The 18,099-nt window shown below is 42.7% G+C and overlaps 1 protein-coding gene across 2 annotated transcripts in view; it reads left to right on the top strand.

Annotated features, from left to right (window-relative positions):
* atrn (attractin) overlaps positions 1–17,043 on the top strand; it is a 160,141-nt gene extending 143,098 nt beyond the window's left edge. For both annotated transcript variants that reach the window (XM_078277614.1, XM_078277615.1), the window contains exons 28-29: positions 10,888–11,002; positions 16,912–17,043. In XM_078277614.1, the coding sequence (XP_078133740.1) occupies positions 10,888–11,002; positions 16,912–17,036 (240 nt within the window). In that variant the 3' untranslated portion in view covers positions 17,037–17,043. The remainder of the gene's footprint in view (positions 1–10,887; positions 11,003–16,911) is intronic.
* The last annotated feature ends 1,056 nt before the right edge of the window (positions 17,044–18,099 follow it).

Genomic DNA, 18,099 nt, shown 5'->3' on the forward strand with positions numbered 1-18,099 from the left:
CTGTTTTACGTACCCCTTTCCTCTTCTTTTCTCTTCTTTTTTGAACCGTGTTCTCTTTCTGTCCCCTCTTTCTACTCTTTTCTTAGTTTCTCTTGTGTTCTTTTCATCTCTTATGTTCTTTCCATTTATCATCTCTTTTTTTTGTCTTTCGCTCTTCTCTCCTTTTCTTTTCCCATTATTTTTTCATTCTCTATTCACTATTTTATTTATGTTCTGCTGCATTCTGGTGTGTCCTTGTTTCCCTTCTTAGTTTCAGTTCTCTTCCTCTTCTCTTTTTGCTGTTTCACATCCCTTTTCGTTTGTCTTTACTCCTCTTTGTATCTTTTTCCTTCTTTCCTTCTCTTTCTCGTCTCCTATCTGACATCCTTACTTTACCTTAGCGTTCTCTTCTGATTCACTTGCCCTTCACTCATCCTATCAGTTGTCTGGGGTTTCTGTTGCTCTGACTTATCTGCTGCGTGTGTGTGTGTGTGTGTGTGTGTGTGTGTGTGTGTACTTCTGCATGTTTGTGTGGCTGTTGGCGTGTGCGTGCGGCTGTGTAGAATGAAAAGATGCAACTTGCTGTGGGAATCAAGCAGCCTCCACCTCGTCCGTCTCTGCTTTACCTTTTCTTCTCCCACCTCCACCTTTCTTTTTCTTCCATTCTTCCCGGCCTGCTCTCCTCATCATCATCAGGGCAGGAACATCCCAGACGCAGAGATCCAATTTAGATCTTCCTCCTCAGCTTTTCTCTGCCTTCACCAGCTCCAACGCTGAGCACGCGCTATCCTATCTCCTCCCGCCTCAGATTGAGCGACTCGGAGCAGGTTCCTCCTCTTGTTTCCATGCTGTTTTATCAGGACGCTACAGTAGTGTATTAAGGCCTCGCGATCAGAGTATACAGGGGGGGCCGGGCGTCGCGCAGCGAGCTGAAGATCATTAAAGTTGTTTATAGCCTCGGTGGGAAGTCCAAACTTCGCTCCGCCAATGAGATATATTCACTCGGCTTCTGCCAAATGGAGCTTGGGCCCCGGCAACACGGGCAGATGATTACCTTTCTGATGCCTTCTGCTCTGCTTTTATTTATAGATACCGTGGGACGAGGGAATATCGGGACATGTGATGCAAAAAAAAAAAGGAGGAGGGAAGAAATTGTTGTGGTTTATCTGACATGCTTGTGGTGCACCATTACCTTCTATCTAGTTATCTACCTCCACTCATTGCAGTGTTTTGTGGAAGATTTAGGTGCGCGTATTTGGCCGGGGGGTTTAGGCATCATTGCTCAATGTTTTTCAATAACAAAATGCATTGTCTCTTCGTGGGATTTTTAGGTCATTTTGTTTTCTTTGGGTTGTTTTGGGTCTCTGTGGTCATTTGGCTGTTCGTGTACCTTTTGTGGTAGTTTTTGTTTTCACATCATTTTGGACCGTTATTACCGTACCTGTATCTAAAAGGTTGGAAAAGCTAGAGCAGATATAATAAATAACACTCAAAAAGCTTAAAGACAAAACTTGCTGAAGAAGTCCACTGGGGAGGAACTGGAACTATAATCATTAGATCTGTGAAAAGTCATTGAGTTACGTTCACTCGGCTTAGGCGCTGCCTAAAACGCCACATTGCAACGTATTGCAGAACCGGCTCGGTTTCTGCACCCAAGCCTTGTAATGGCAGGGGAAAACCCTGCATTGTATATTGCAATAAACCAATATGCACGTGGTTGATTTTTGTACCTAGTGTGATCATCTTAAATTCCGTGATTGCCAGTGTTACAGACAAGAAAAAGTAAGATCAAAGGTCAGGACACCAGCGGAATGCTCAATTATGATCATTTATAATACAGAAGTGTGGGTTTTCATAAAGTCAGAATCTAACAGACTGACTGACTTGTTAACATGCAGGTGCGGCAGTAACTCCAGGTGACAGCAGACGGCAGACTTTCTGAACATTTTCCATATTATGTAGACATGAGAAGAGGCGTGTGACACAATTATACCTCTATACCTCTACTTTATATCTACATTGCCTTGTGGTGTTATTTATAGCATCTTTCATAAGCACGAATAGTGTTTTCTTTAATGTTGTAATGACTTCTGGTTACCTGGAGAGAGAGTTTTTCAGAAAGCAGAAATGTTTGCAGTTAAGTGTGCCCTGATGACTCGGTTTTTTATGAATAATTTTCACTTCAACTAACAGTTAAAACAGAAACAAAGTGAGAGAAAGACGAAAGGTGTTTTTATTTGTTTGCAGTAATCAGAGTCTGTGAAGTTTTTGAACACATTTTAAGTACTCTTGTCTTCTGTTCTGCAAAGAATCATTAAAGATGTTAGCAGTTACAAGTGGCACACAGCAGGCATCTTTTGTGGTACGGAATTCATTTTGTGCCTTTTTCAAAGTTCCAACAAAACTTCCAAAGTAATAAACCGAATTGTCATCTCAAAAGTAAAACTTGCAAACAAAACATTTGTGTAATTGTAAACTATTTGTCTATTATATTTATTGTACGGCATATGTCCTTTTGTTTACAGTTCCCTCTGCTTCTTTCTCACTAATGCACAAATATTTTGTTTGCAAGTTTTAGAGCGTGTCGCTGTGTCTGATCTATTTTACGTCCGATTTCCTCGTCGTGTTTCAGATTGAGAACCAACATTCTAAATCGGGAAAATAGAGTTCACTCCGGCCGATCTTTTTTATCCTTATTTTTTTTCTGCGGTGTTTGGTTTAAATACGTTGTAATGTGGCATTATTATCACAGGCTGGCAACAACATTTTCTTTGCAAACGGTATAAAAAGTCATCAAAGCGGGCTCAGTGGACGCGGCAGTACCTGGTGAGTCAAGTTTGACTCACTCTCGTCGCTGGCGGGTGGGGGGAAAGTCATCCCCAGCTGCTGCTAAAGTAGAGATGAATGCTGCGGATGAAAGCGGAGCAGCATGCCGCCGCAGTATATGCCCACATTAGCCGTGTGTGTGTGTGTGTGTGTGTGTGTATGTGTGTGTGTGTGTGTGTGTGTGTGTGCTTAGCATCTATCCTACGTGCTGGGCTAATTACTGGAGGTAATTTAACAAAACCTTTCGCCGCTCTGCCTGGCCAGTTTAGATAACTCTCCTGAGTGGTGCTGGTGGGAGATATTGGGCGGGGGAGTTGAGCAGAGGGCTTCAACGCTTTAAAACAAAGGCATCTGCTGGTGAATGTTATGAACATGCAGCCTCTGTAGAAGTCTACGGGAAAAGACACTACATTTGCATACCATCTTAGGCACAAAAAGAACTCCAAAAGCACATGCACAAAGAGTTTAAAAGGATGGATAATTGAATTTTTCAAGGTGTTGTTGTTTTCTTTTCCCCCTTAATTTCCACTAAGGAGGGGGGGGGGTGCGTGCGTGTGTGTGTGTGTGTGTGTGCGCTTGTTTAACTATATTCGTGGGGTCCAAAAACCGGAAGTCCAGTATACTTGTGTGTGGCCAAAATGCTGGACCCCACTACTGTTTGACTGTTAATACTTGGTTGTAGGATTAGGGATAGAATTAGGTGAGGGTAAGGGTTAAGGTTAGGCATTTAGTTGTGATGGTCAAGGTTAGGGTAAGTGGCTAGGGAATACATTATGTCAATGACGGGTCCCCACAAAAATAGTGCCACAAACCTGTGTGTGTGTGTGTGACGTGAACTGTTTTGTTCTTGAATAAAGAAAAATGGAAAGCAATGCACCTGGAAATTGAGGTTAAACATTGTATACAACAGTCGCGCTGATGAACAGTCAATGGAAATTGTTTTTTTTACGAAACGAGTTGAAATAAAAAATGATCCCACTGTCACATCCCACATCAGTCTGACAGCAAGTCTCTTTCAATTCCAAAATGTATCTGCAGTGCTTATTCCCTCTCTGGTTTGAATATGAGATGCTGGCGTTCTAAAAATGAGAGACAAGAGCGTAAACAAGCGAGAACCTAAGAGCACTCTGCAGCTGCTGCAGTGGAAATTGGACTTGGCAGGAAAGTCTTACTCTTAATTAAAAGCTGCCAGTCTTTTATTTATTTCTTCCACGTAGAGTACAGATGTGTTCAGGTTATCACGGGCAGCCCTCATTTTTCCAATTGTAAGCACACTGGATATACTTTTTGCCCGAGGCTAAAACAGACGTTTGGACTGGAGCTAACCAAGTCCGTTTGGATCGCTCCTGGCAAAGCCAAAATAATTGTTTCATCTTTCCTCGTACCGAGAGATTGAAAATTAGCCAAGTGTGATATTGCACCACCTAATATATTGGAATAGTTAGTCAGTATACATTTTTCATTGTTTTTTTATCATTAGACATACAGAACAGAGAAACAAAAACCTTCTCCCACCCCCCACCCTCTGCGGTCTCGAGGAAAACAGAACAAACAGTCAAACAGAAATCACACCTTACCTAGTCACTCTCCTCTAGTTCTTGTGATGCTGAGGTCATTAGGTCTGATATTTGTGCTGCTGTGCTTTCCCATAGGTCTGTAGTTGATGATTTAGCTTTGTTAATCCTTGCTGTAGAGAGCTCAAGCATAACTATGTCCAGAAAATACGCCAACCACTATTTTATACAAAGCGAGTGGGGGGGGGGGGAGCCAGCGCTGAGCTATAATTTTCTTGGTTGCGGTTGAGCCGGCTAGCCAAATTTTCCTCTGTCTCACAAGAAGGTGTAATTTAGAGTCGTCATTAAGTAACAAGACAATCGGGTCAGTAGGAATTCGACGTCCTATTACATCAGATATTATTGACGTTGTTTTAGTCCAGAACTCATGCACCTGTTCACACTCCCAGACCATGTGCAAGAAAGTTCCAGTTTGTTCAGGTTGGCAGAACGTATCCTGATTTAAATCTATCTCCCCCTATAATTAGTGAATATTCAAATGAGAGAAAGCAATTCATTGGTTAGGTGGGGGACAAAACTTTCATCATATGTAGACGGTGCATATACCGATACGAAGGCTATTTTCCTACTCCTTATCGTAGTACATATATATGATACCCTGCCTGAAGAGTCTTTACTACTTTTGTCTAGGGTGAGTGCGCATTCCGCGACAGCAACACAATGGAGCCCTTGGTTTTGGTGTCGTCACTAGATGAAGCAGCAACCTTGAAGAATTTATTTTGTAGGCGGTTTACATCTATTTTACGTAAATCAAAATATACACGTATACATGTCTCATGTACCCTACCGGAATTCACTGATACATTTTTAGCAAAGGGTGAACTGTTAGATCTAAGCAAGGTGTGGTGAAAACATAAAAATTTAAATAAATCCCCTAACCCTGTGAGACCGCAGACCCCAACCCCTATCTGTAAGGTACGTGACCACATCATACGCAGCATGCGCAAACTCCAGCCCACAGTTACCCCTCCTGTTTATAGTCACATGTACATTGAAACAGGTCTGATAAACTTCTTCTGCTAAATATGAACGGTGTTACAAAAACCCTAGAACTAGGTTGTAACCAGCTATCAAAATTCCGAAATAAGCTAGGTGAAAAACACACCAATCTAGTTGGAGTAACAGAGTATAAGCTGAACAGACAGCATCCCTCATGTTCTTTCAGTCTGACTAAACATAGACTGTAAATTGACCAGCCAGTATTTATCTTGTACTTTCAGTCTGGTTAAGTGTCCCTTTTAAAGCTTGGTTCCAAAACTTACATACAGCGTCCTCAAGTCAAACTTGGTACAGTAGCCCAGATACCGCTAATCCACAGCCGTCGTCTTCTGGTTCCGTTGTCGGCAGCAGGCCGTGGTGCGGAGCGGCTCGTGTGGATGTCACATCGTCCTCCATATCCAACTCCCGAAAGAAAACGCCCGCATCTGTGGCTGTAGTGAAGGTGAACGCTCTCCCTCCGTGGGTCGTTCTCAGGGTGGCTGGGTAGATTGGCGAGTTTGAGGTGCCTTTAGCATGTAGCTCGTGTTGTATCCCTTCAAGCTCCCGAAGCCGCTGGATCGTGAATGTGCAGTCAGGTTGCATCGGATCACGTCCCATAATTTCCTACATCTCAGGCTCTGCCCAGATGTGTTGCAGCGAGGTATTCATTTCCGTTCTTCACTGCGTTGTAGATCACTGATTCAAGCATACTTTGTTGCTTTTCCAAGACCTGAGCGATCAAGTCCTCCATGTTTCGGGATCTTGCTAGCATCAGTTGCTATATTAGCCACCGCTCTGTTAGCCGCCGCCATGTTGCAGATTTCTCTGTCCGAGTAGATAGTTTAGACGACAACGAGACCTGCTTTTTCGCGCTTGCAGGTGTTTCACTGAGTCACTGTGATAACAGATAAAACGATTTGGCGTCAAAGAAAATGGAATAGACCTGGTTTTTCAATGAAATGCGGAGGTGGGTAGGGAGCGCTAGTTTTCTACGTCCATTGCGGTTGCTGGTCACGTGACCTCCCGTCAGTATTTTTTTAATTCCCATTTCTCAGCTATCCATGAAAGCTGCATATAATGAGGTTCTAGTACCATGATTTTGAAAATGGAAAGAAATGATCCTTATACTGAGTGCTTGGTTGTCTTTTCTAGTTATTGAGTCATCACTCATTTATCACACAGAGCAGTAAGTGATATTAACGTTTAATTGCCCCTGAGGGATAATATTGGCTTTTACTGCAATCAAATGGAAAACAAAACTGCAATTTGCCCTCTTAATTAGGATACTTTAATCTGGTTCACTCCCAGCTCTCTCGTGAGTTTTTAAAGTAACGTCTCTTAAGTGCTTCCAGAGCGGGAGACAAGCCTTTTTGACCATAATTAATAGAAGCTTAAATTTAACGGTGGTTTTAGTTTTCCAAAGTTAAGTAAATTAAAGAAAGAATAAAAAAATAAATGAAAATACTTTTCTCATTCTAGTATTCTTCCTATTTTCTTCCCACATCACTGTCTTGACATATCTAACAGTTACAATTCTAAATCAAAAGGAGTTTGTGGCTCTAACTAATGCGCCAGCTCGAGATAAGTAGCTGGTTCATTATATGAAACCAAATGTTTGATATCATTTATGGACAGCCTTTTTTCAGCAATATCCATTCCATGCATTTTTTTTTTTTTTCATTCTGTAATAGCTATTTTCTGTAGAAATTTACATCAAGTGGTGCAGTCCGCCTTTCTTGTATGGGATTCAAAGGAAACCTAGCAACACGCCCGTGTGCATGCATTTCACATCATGTGGAAGACAGAGATCCCTATCGTTGTGTTGGATGACATCTTCAGTCTGACGCGGTGAACCCTCTCAGCCTACGATAGTTTTGGTTGTTTGGTACCAGATTAACTCCCAATTGCGATTTGGTCTGTTCTGAATGATTTAGCTTCTCATTCACATCGGTGGTGTTGTTGGTTCTAGTGTTTCTCATAATTAAGAAAACTTTTTCTTTTTTTAAAAAGCTGCCCCTCTTACTGTTCTGGATATTGTTGTTACTCGTCCCTCTGGTATCATTCTGTATTTATTAGTTTTTACTTTGCTCAGGAGTGTAAATATATATGTATGTGTGTGTGTGTGTGTGTGTGTGTGTTGCCAGTCTTTTCAGCAATGGTCTTGTTTGTTTATGACAACTATTATTAGTGGTAGCCTATATTTTGAATATATAATTAAATGCCATTCAAATTTCTTTTAGAATTACTGTTGATGTTTTAAAATGCACTGCTAAAAAGTCTGTGCATGGAAGCAATATAGGAAAAAAGAAAGAAACAATAGAGAGAAAAAAGGAAGGGAGTGAAATGAAATGTTTTTCTTTATTTTTAAAACCCTTTGGGACAGACTTGTCTTAATTTTGTTAAGTTTAAGATGGAGAGGCCATAAAACAAAGCAGTGACCCCTTTCTTTATTTACATTAATCACGCTCATTTCTCAAAGTCAAAGCACCGTGATGAATGATTTATTTTTAAAATGCCAGCATGTCAGAGTTTAGACGCTGTACATCACTCTGGTATCCAAAGATGTGTCTGAATGTTTGCTTTTTTCCGTGTGTTGTTGATTCTGCTGCTGGTTTGACTGCAGTGTTTCCAGCAGGCGAGCCTGCCTCTCTACAGGCCCATTTGTCTGCATCTGAACTATTCCCCCTGTCAGTTCAGGGGGGGGGGGGTGGTGTGTGTGTGTGTAACGCTGCATGCATGTGAGTGCAGGATCAACACAGCTGAAAATTGCTGCAAGCCCCGAGGCATGCATGCAAAGCACACACACACAAACACAACCTCCTAATAAACTTTTCTGTCCAGCTGCATAGCAATATAACAATATACACACATTCAGACAGGCGCTCATATTGCAATCACACATACAGCCCCTTTCACACATGACATTTGTAGTTTAGCTGGCTTTATCATCTACCAAAGTAATTGGCTTTCAAACATTTGTAATCTTTACATAATTGTCCCTGACCAGCAACATTCTACTCCGTGTTACATTCTGATCCCAGACATTAGATCATGACTCTCAGTTAATTCGAAATTCCTCCAATGCTGTATGCAAAGCTTTATGCGGGGTATTCATACTGTAAGCAGTTGGTATTAATGAAATTGTCAAATGTAGGCGATTCGCTGATCCGACATGAGAAGGACTATAGTTAACTGTTCCTCAGATCTCTGCAGGGTAAATCCAGACAGCTAGCTAGACTATCTGTCCAATCTGAGTTTTCTGTTTAACGACTAAAACTACTTTTGAACGTACACGTTCCACCAAAACAAGTTCCTTCCTATTATGCATGAGGCTATTTTGCAGAGGCACCGTGGCTCCGTCCGGCGCTTAGCACCGCCTAAGACGATTGTGGCAAGTTACTCAGGAAGTGTAGTACGTTACTTTTTACTTATTACCCCTTAAAAACTATATAATATAACCTTACTTATTACTTAGTATCAAAACATTACGTTACTCGTTATATTACTATATTACTGTCGCTGCCCCCGAGAGTTTCACATTATACTTACATTATAAAAAGGACCTGGCAATGCAGATTCCCATAACCATGGTAACCCGCTGTGCCTGTGTGCACAAGGTGAGAGAGGAGAGGGACGCTGCTCTGCTCACAGTGACATGTTGGATGTCATCCATGTTCCCACGCGGATCAAAGCTTTTATATGATGACAATACTTCCAGCTGTATTCCTATCGCCGTCATCCTCCATCCTTGGTTTAGCTTTTTGGCTAGAAGCTGACGTGATGAGACCTGCCCTGGTCCTGACCTGCAGCACGCTAAGTGTACATGTCGCATCATGATATAAAAACAAACAAATAACATTCTGGTAACGCAGCATTACTTGGATTAGTAACTGTAATATAATTACCGTTTTGGAAATTGTAATCTCTTACACTACTTGTTACTGGGGAAATTAATACAATTACAGTAATATATTACTTAGTAGTAATGCTTTACTGCCAACACTGCCCATAACACCCTTCTCTGCATCTTATAAGAGCCTCATATCTTCTGAGAACCTTAGGTCCAGCTTCGGAAGGCACGGCTGTGTTGGAGGTGTTATAGAAATGTTAAAATGTCTGACCAAGTAAGATTGCAGCCGTGGCTTTTTACGGAAAACCGATTTGGGGGCTTATTCAGACATTAAATGGACATTACCAGCAAATTTCCTGAGTAAAGAGCCTGTTTGAAAGGGTTTATTATACACATACACACATCCAGTGCCAATAGCAGAGGATAAAATGCCCTTCTCTGTCAGATTGTACACCAACACAGCCAGTTGCACAGATAGATAGGCTACACATGGGAAAACACACGTGCTATAAACAGGCAGACACATAGGGGCATAAACAAATAGAAAATCCCCCTCTGTTACAACATCCACTGCACTGAATCTACATGCGCACACACACACACACACACACACACACACACACACACACACACACACACACACACACTGCCCCAGCTACCTGTGTGACAGCCTGTGTATCCTGCTGGTATGAAAGGTAAGCCTCAGAGAGACGGAGCAGAGAATAATTGTGTAAAATGGGTCAGATCCCGTGTGCACACTTACACTGTGTGTGTGTGTGTGTGTGTGTGTGTGTGTATATATATATATATATATATATATATATATATATATATATATATATATATATATATATATATACACATACACACACACACACACAGTTATGTTCTTACAGTGAGTGTGAAAACTGTGTTGCAGTGTGTGTGTGTCACACTCCTGCGGCATTGCTGCTTGGGGCGTTAAGCTCAACTCTCCAGAGTATAAAGACTGGCGTGGGAAGGGATTGAACTTGTGTTCGGAGATGTGTGTGTGTGTGTGTGTGTGAGCACATTTTGAGAGGCTGTGCCAGGAGTGTGTGATGTGATGCCATGGCCCAGTTTCCTTTCCGTCTCAGGAATTGGAAACACAGAGCGAGATAGATGGCAAGAAAGAGATATCAAGCGATCTGTATTCGGTTGAGGTGGCGGCGTTCTCCATATCCATATCCTCCGTCGAGTTAAATCCATGAATATTGTACGAGGCGCGCAGCAGCAGATCCGGCCAGTGTTTACAGCCGGGAAACTCATCCCCACATATGGATGAGTTGCTGATAAACAGGAGATATTGGTATTAGAGAGTCAGGTGTGTCAGGCAGCCTGCAGCAACAGGAGTGCACTGCCGACACAAATCCCCACTCCCAGGGCCACCACTTGATATCCAGTCGCGGGCACACAGGCAGCATTGTCATGAAATTGTGCACAGTGAGGGATTTTGGGAGGAGGGGAATCCAATTTGTGCCTGCAGATCAGTCTGTGTATCTCAAGTTGTTTTTTTGTGGTTGCTGTGCGTGTTGCTGACACAAACAAGAACAGTAACAGCAAAGCCTCTGTTATCCATGTCTGTGAAAATGGCGTGTGTTCACCAGGATTTGGTAGGCTTGTAATGTGTAATTTTGTTTTTGTTTCTTGTTTTTTCCGCAGTCCGTCCCAAAACCCATCGCCCTCGAGCCTTGCTTTGGCAACAAAGCCGCCGTGCTTTCCATCTTTGTGCGGTTACCCAGGGGCACCGGCGGCATCCCTCCTCCAGGACAGTCTGGTAAGACGCAGCCGCTTGGTTTTTTTCCTCACGTCATCTCTCTTTTTTTTTTTCTTTTTTTTTTTAAAACGACGCCTTTCCTTGATCCACCTTCATTCCTCTGTCTTATGAAGCTTTAGTCATAGTTAGAGAATAGGCACGTTTACACGCCACACTTCTTTAATGTGTTTCTCTTCCTTCTCTTTTGTTCAGCTTTATTTCTATCATCCTTTAGAATTTCACACCATGTCCACAGTAGGGCGATACAACCTACAACACATTACATCTGCAGATGACTTCTCTCCACACATTATAGGTCGTTTTCAGTACACACTGAAACACCATAACAGCAAAACTAAACCCTTTCTTCCTCCCGTACAACAAAATGATTTGTTACAGCCTTCATCTGGTGACAGTCAGTCTGGGTACTCCTACTGTCTCAGCTAGTTAAATGGGTTTTCCTCTGGTTAAGGTGGTTTCATCATAGCTGAACACTATTTAGTTGTTATTATTCACATCTTAGATGTATCTGTTTCTGCTCTCTGACAACTATACATATAAATCAAAGTGATTTAATTGTGGCTTGTAAGTGCCACCCCTTAACCAGGTAAACAGTCATTCCTGTGCTGCTGCAGCAGTCCATCAATCAAATCTCAAACTATTTTGCGCTTGTAAAAATAAATCATCTGATAACAGAAACGTAAATACATATCAACACCTGTATTGTGTCATCACATATTTTGGCAGTAACAATGAGGGATCTCGGAGAGAGTCGAAGATGACAGAAAGGTGGCTGCGTGCCTGTACTTCTGACTGTGCAGGGGCGTTGTCATTGTTTTGGAGAAGCTTCATTTTTCTCTTCCCTATTACAATGTGAGAGCAGTGTTTTCAGAGTCATCCACTCTGGAGAGCTATTCAGAGAATAGAATAGTGTTTTATGGACTGCAAGAAATGAACTAAAAGGCCAAGAAAGTAAAAAAAAAACAAAAAAACATGGGTTTTCAGATGCAGCCAGGCTGGTCTATAAAGCAGACACAGTGGGCCACTGGGCACCAGACCTCTTTGGCAGTTTAATTATTGCATTCATGAAAGCACCACCTGCAACCACCTTGCACCATCATCATTAAACAACCTGGATTAAGGTAAATCCTGCATTATTACTTAAAGGGATGCACAGGTTTTTCCAAATAACGGAAGTGACGTCGACACAGTGGTAGCGCTGCAAGCAGAGAGTAGAAGCCATCAGGCTAGTGATATTTAAGTAAACTCCTGGTGTACTTACAAACTTTCCAATGCCCAGTTTTATGAGTACAGAACCTATTTGTACTACTGTAGAATTTTGGTACCATTCCGGGCATTATTAGTGGGGTAATTTACGAGATAACCTTTTGGTTCAATTAGCGCCTGCACTAATACATTCGGCTGATAGCGCTAACGCTACCAATGTTAGACCAAGGGAAAAAAGCTTCTGGGGGGGTGTTTGGCTCAAGGTCATGGTGCAAAGGACCCTAGGCTGAAATTACTCCGAACCATCCCTTTAATATTGCGGCCCTGTGGCCCAGAGGGTCTCTGTCTCAAAATCTTGTCTTAAGACATGTATTATATTGACTGTCTATTTTTTTATTTCATTTATTATTATTATTATTGCAGGGACAGCACACAATTGAAAGTAATTGCACCAGAGATAGCTAGCAGCCAATTTACATCTGTCGCTGGCCAGGTAAACAAAAAACACGGATAAACCACAGAAGAGCAAATACACTACTATACATAAAACTACATATTTTGCATATTCCTGGAGAAATATGGGTCTGTAGTCTGGATCAACGACAGTACATTTCCAGGATGATTGCCTCATAAAAGAAAAGCCTGCAGTGGCTACTGCAAGTTACAGATTTGATAGTCTGGATCAACGGAAGTACATTTCCAGGATAATTGCCTGACGTGCCGGATGTATGTTGATTTCCCAAACTCCGTTTGCATCGGGAAACAACAAACTTTGAGCTAGCAAGCCACACGCTGAAAATTGCATGTTTTGAAGAAAATTGGATTGTGCAACAAGGCAGGCCTGTTTGGTTCTTTTGGGGAATGATTGTAAAGATTTACACAGAATATGTTTACGGCATTTGGGAAGTTTTGGGAGCGATTGGTGGGATTGCTGTGGACAAAGTACACACGGCGATACACTGGGCTGAGCAAATGACGTTTAACCATGTGTCCAGCTAATGTAAATAGCTCACCTTACTGTATTGTGTCAACAGTTAACATCATTTAATATTGTACGTGGTGTTTTCTTTTGCCGGGTGCAAATGTTCCACAAAACAAGTTCCTTTCTGAGACTGTTTTGCAGAGCCCCCGTCACTGCGTCCGGGGCTTAGCACCGCCCAAGACGATTGTGATTGGTTTGAACAACCAACCCAGAGCACTTTTTTCTTCTATCCCAGAATGTATGTGTGGTGTAGCCAGACCTTACTCCACAGGGCTGTGGAGATAAAGGTCTGTCGATGCCAGACTACTTGGTCTGTGGGCATTTAATGAAGCTGCCACCTACAGTATAGTCTACCGTTTCTCTGGGGAGGTCAGATTTTTGCCCCAGGGCCAACTGATTAATTCACCCATTCATATAGTAAGGACTTGGTCTCACATACAATATATAAGGATAAGTATTTGCAGTTTCTGTCAGTCTCTACACTTTATATCACATTTTGACATAAAGATCAATTTCACAGGAATTTCTCTCTGCATTGCAAGTTGTTCTGTGCAAACAGAACAAGAATGTTATTTTAGTTTTCCAGACAGTGAAATCCTCTTACATGAAAATAAACACCATGGACTGACGATCCTCAGTGACGGACGAGAAGAATCGGGGATTATGGAATGTGTCGAGAGACGCTGACAAAATCATAAAACTAGGCTACCAATCATGTTGACCATGGCCTCATTTGTTTACAGTCATTATGGTTGCACCATTAATGTGCCCCCCCGTTGTCTTTCCTTATTCTGTCCTGTTAGCCCTGTGTGGTGACATGAAGTCTGCAGCTTGTTTGTTGCTTCCCCTCTCATCTGTGTTGCTGTGTCATGCATGTCGTCTTCTTTCTCTATGCTCAGAAGCATTCTGCAACTCTTCTCTTTCCCGCTCTTCAGTTTCATTTTTCCTCTTGGTTTTTTTTCTCCTCTCTCCTCCCTTCCTTGTCATCTGTGAGGTCTCCGTTTAAAGCACAGTCTTTTCTTTTCTTGAATTTCCCCGATGTTCCTCTGCCTCCCTCTTTCTGATAGCACTGAGGATTGAGCCCGTTTCTTCCTTTCATCTTCTGCCGTGTCACTTGTTCTCTTTACATTCCCATCTGTCCTTCATCTGTATCCCTTATCTTTCTTTCCAAGACAGTCTGATAGGACCCCAGACTAAGCACTTCACTTGCCTTTTCTTACAAGTAATTTTTTTTCTTCTTTTCTATCTTTTTTAAGGACTCAAACAAGAACTCCACTTGATTCCTTTTCTGTCCTTTTTTCCCCCTCTGTGTTTTATAGGCTCTTTGCCTCCCACAGTTGCAGTCCCCAGACCATCAGCATGCCCCAGGCCCTTATTAATTACCACGTAGTCCTTTTGTCATAACGGAACCGCCTCGGCTCTCGGTGGAGCTTTCCCTCGGGCAGCTTTTGTTGAGCCCATGTTAGCCGTGTTCCTACCATCTCCTCATGCCCGCCAGGGTCTCCTGTTCTAATGCTTTTAACTCGTTTCCCATCTGGCGGATTCCCATTCGTTTGGAATCCGCAGGCTGCTGTCTGTCATCAGCGTCACGACCTCACAGCACATCTGTTTACAGTTAAGCTTGTTCCAAAAATGGACGCCCTCCTAACTCTCCAAACGTCCAAGAGGGGGTCAGCGCCGTAGATGATCTCTGATTCGTGTCTGAGCCTCATTTGATTGCTTTGAACCATCCCGCACCCACTTTTAGATCAAAAAACAAGTTAATAGTTGCAGCCTGTTTCACTGAAAACTCTCAGACGGTCTGATTTCAGAGGATGTGATCCTTCTTTCCTGAGAGCTTATATTTTGCTGTTGGCCGTGTGTACTCGATGGCGGTAAATGCATCAATCACTGTAGATAAATGGACTTTATTGGAATTTCATGGCTCAGAGAGTAATAATAAATGTTAATGAAGTGTGGTATAAGTGAATGATTGCCTGCACTGCCAGTCTATGATCTCACCTCCTGTGTGTGTGTGTGTGTGTGTGTGTGTGTGTGTGTGTGTGTGTGTGAGAGAATCTTACACTACACACTCATTCTAAATAGGCTTTGTGTACAAGGTGGTGGTGAAAAACTGACAAAATTAAGTGCATACCAAAAATGCAGTATGCATGCTACGTTAATTTTTTGCTGTTGACATTATTGACCCACAATACGTTGTAATAGAGGGGGTGCTAATACTGCAGGCAAGGCAAGTTTATTTGTACAACATCTTTCAAACACAAAGGGCATTTAAAATACTTGACATAAGAAAGTCCAGGAATTTTGGACTGGGATACATGATAACCTTTGTCGGATTGCAGGGACCCAGGTTCCATTCAGCCCAAGATTATTTGTTCTTGTCAATCCTAAGCGTGATGGATAAGCACATAAGAAACTGGGTCCAGACTAGTTTAATGATAGCCAGACAGATTATTTTAAGAGGATGGAGGAATGAAGGGGTGCCGTCAATCCAGGAGTGGGCTTGTGAGATGGCTAAGGTGGTGGCGAAAAAAAAGTCATATAAACAGTTTACCAGATTGGATGTCTACACTAGAAAATGGGGAAAGTACCTGACTCTCTGGAGGGGCTTTGTGCTGGGGAGAGACGTGTATGATGAGCTTATGGTCATTGGTCACGGGCTTGTCATTTATACATATTTTATAGTTTATTCTCTATTGTTGTATGGTTTTGAATAGTGTGGTTATTGTCATCTTTTCTTGGTTTTGTCTGGGTGGGTGGAGGGGATTTGTTCATGTTGAGAATTCTTTGTTTTGTGTGTTGATTAAAAAATAAATAAATTGTTTATCTCAAAAACTACTTTACATAAGGCAGAAAAACAAAATCGCACAAAGAAAACCAATCAGGAAAGTCAAAAGGGAATAGAAAAAGTCAAGAATAATAGCTACGAAATACAGTTTCAGTGCAGTTACTGCAGTGATTAGTCCCACATTTAAAGTATAGCCCAGCTGATACTGGATTTGTGAGGCTTCTGCAAATATTCATATTTCAATGATTAAAAATGGGATAATGATATATCAACACATAACCTAATCAAACATTTCCTACCTTACATGTATTTTTTTACATGATTGTGTGACTATAATATGTGAGTGTGACCTTTTCCAGTGTAGAAATAAACATGTCACTGTTTCTGGCTGACAAACTATGCAAATGATAGTGAATTAAAATGAAAGGAATAAAAGTGCATTAGAGTATTAATCAATCAAAGACACAGGAGAGCTTTTGATTGCTGGATAAATGGTTGATATTTTTGGTTTCTTAAAGTTGCAGATGGTTGTAATACAGCTCCAGAAGTGTTGAACAGTAACACATTTCAAATTAGAAACGAGTAAAGTTATTGGTTTTGTTTGAAGCAGGAAGTTATACATCCAATCACAGTAATGATGTTAAAACCTTAATCAGACAATGCACAGGCAATTAAGTGATATCCCTGAAGTTGTGGTCTTGACCGGTCTTGAAATAAAATCCAGAGTCCTCTTCATCCAAGACCGAGACAAGACCGACTAAAAATGTGGTCGATACCGAGACCTTCAAAAAGTGGTCTCGAGACCAAGACCGATCTCAACTTCTACAACACTAACGTCTAGATCATGAAATAAGAACTCAATGGCATATACATCTCTGCATCATCTCCACCTAATTGTAATATTTGTGTGTGTGTGTGTGTGTGCCTGTGCAGGTCTGGCAGTGGCCAGCTCGCTGGTGGACGTCTCCCAGCAGATGTGTGTGGGCTACAAGGAGAAGTCTGGAGGCCTGAGGAACCGCAAACAGCAGCCCACCGCACAGCCATCCACCTGTATCTGACCAAGCCCCCCCCGGTCCTCCTCTGCCACCCCACCACCCGATGCTCTCCCATCAGCCCCCCGCTTCGGCCCCCTCCTTCAGAGACTCCCGCCAGCTCCGCTGTGGCAGGCAGAGGTGCATGCTGGGATGCAGGACTAGAACATTTTGGTGAGGGGCCGAGTCGTCCAGTGGACTGGAGCCTCAGCGGGCTTCCCCTCCCTCTCCTCCTACGGGAACTATGGCTCCCCGCGAACAGAATGACCAAAACTGGACACAAAGTTGGGGATCAGTGGAGGGAGGGACAGAGCGAGCGGGTGCTGACTTCAGCCCTTCCCCTCAGAAAACATTTTACATTTGTCGGCACCGCCTCGTTAGAGTCGAGGCGGCCGCGGCTTGCTGCTAGAAGAGATCCTCGTCTCGTAGTTTTGAAAAATCCAGAGACTTTGCAACCCTCGATGTTTTTCATTTAACTTAAGTTATTGTTGTTTTTTTTGTTTTGTATTGTTTTATTTTGAAGGCAGGAATAAACTGGACATGTTCCAACTGCACACACACACACACACACACACACACTTCCAAAAACCAACTTTCCAGGCCCATGCACCCATTTGTAGCCCATTGTCGCCTGCTTTCACATTCACAGCTCAGCACTGAGGGCTACTGTCACCGGAGGCTCGTGCAGTTTGGCCTCCAAGCAAGCTAACGGCATGTTCAGACTTCCTTTAATGAGGATCCGCTGTAGGAGGCTAGCCGTGCAGCCAAAGCCCATCCAAAGAGTCTGTCACATTTCTAATCAGCCGCTGTGTCTTCTTCCCCTGTCTTCTCTGCAGCCTGTCTGAAGCTTTGTCTCCGCCCCGGTCTCTCTCAGTCTCTGTGGCCAACTGGCTGCCGAGCCAACCACCTTTCCCACCTCTCTGGCAGCATGGCCGAGTACAAAACAAGACCACAGCAACATCTTATCCGCGCTGGCTGGCGGGCAGGCTGGATAGTAAGCCAGCAGCGATTGAAACCTTTCCAGCCAATTACTCCCTCAGTTGCAACGAAAGCCAACGCCGTGTGCACACACAGGTGCACACGCATGGCT

This window comes from Sander vitreus, chromosome 20 (genome assembly GCF_031162955.1).
Source record: "Sander vitreus isolate 19-12246 chromosome 20, sanVit1, whole genome shotgun sequence".
In the NCBI taxonomy this organism is placed as follows: Eukaryota; Metazoa; Chordata; class Actinopteri; order Perciformes; family Percidae; genus Sander; species Sander vitreus.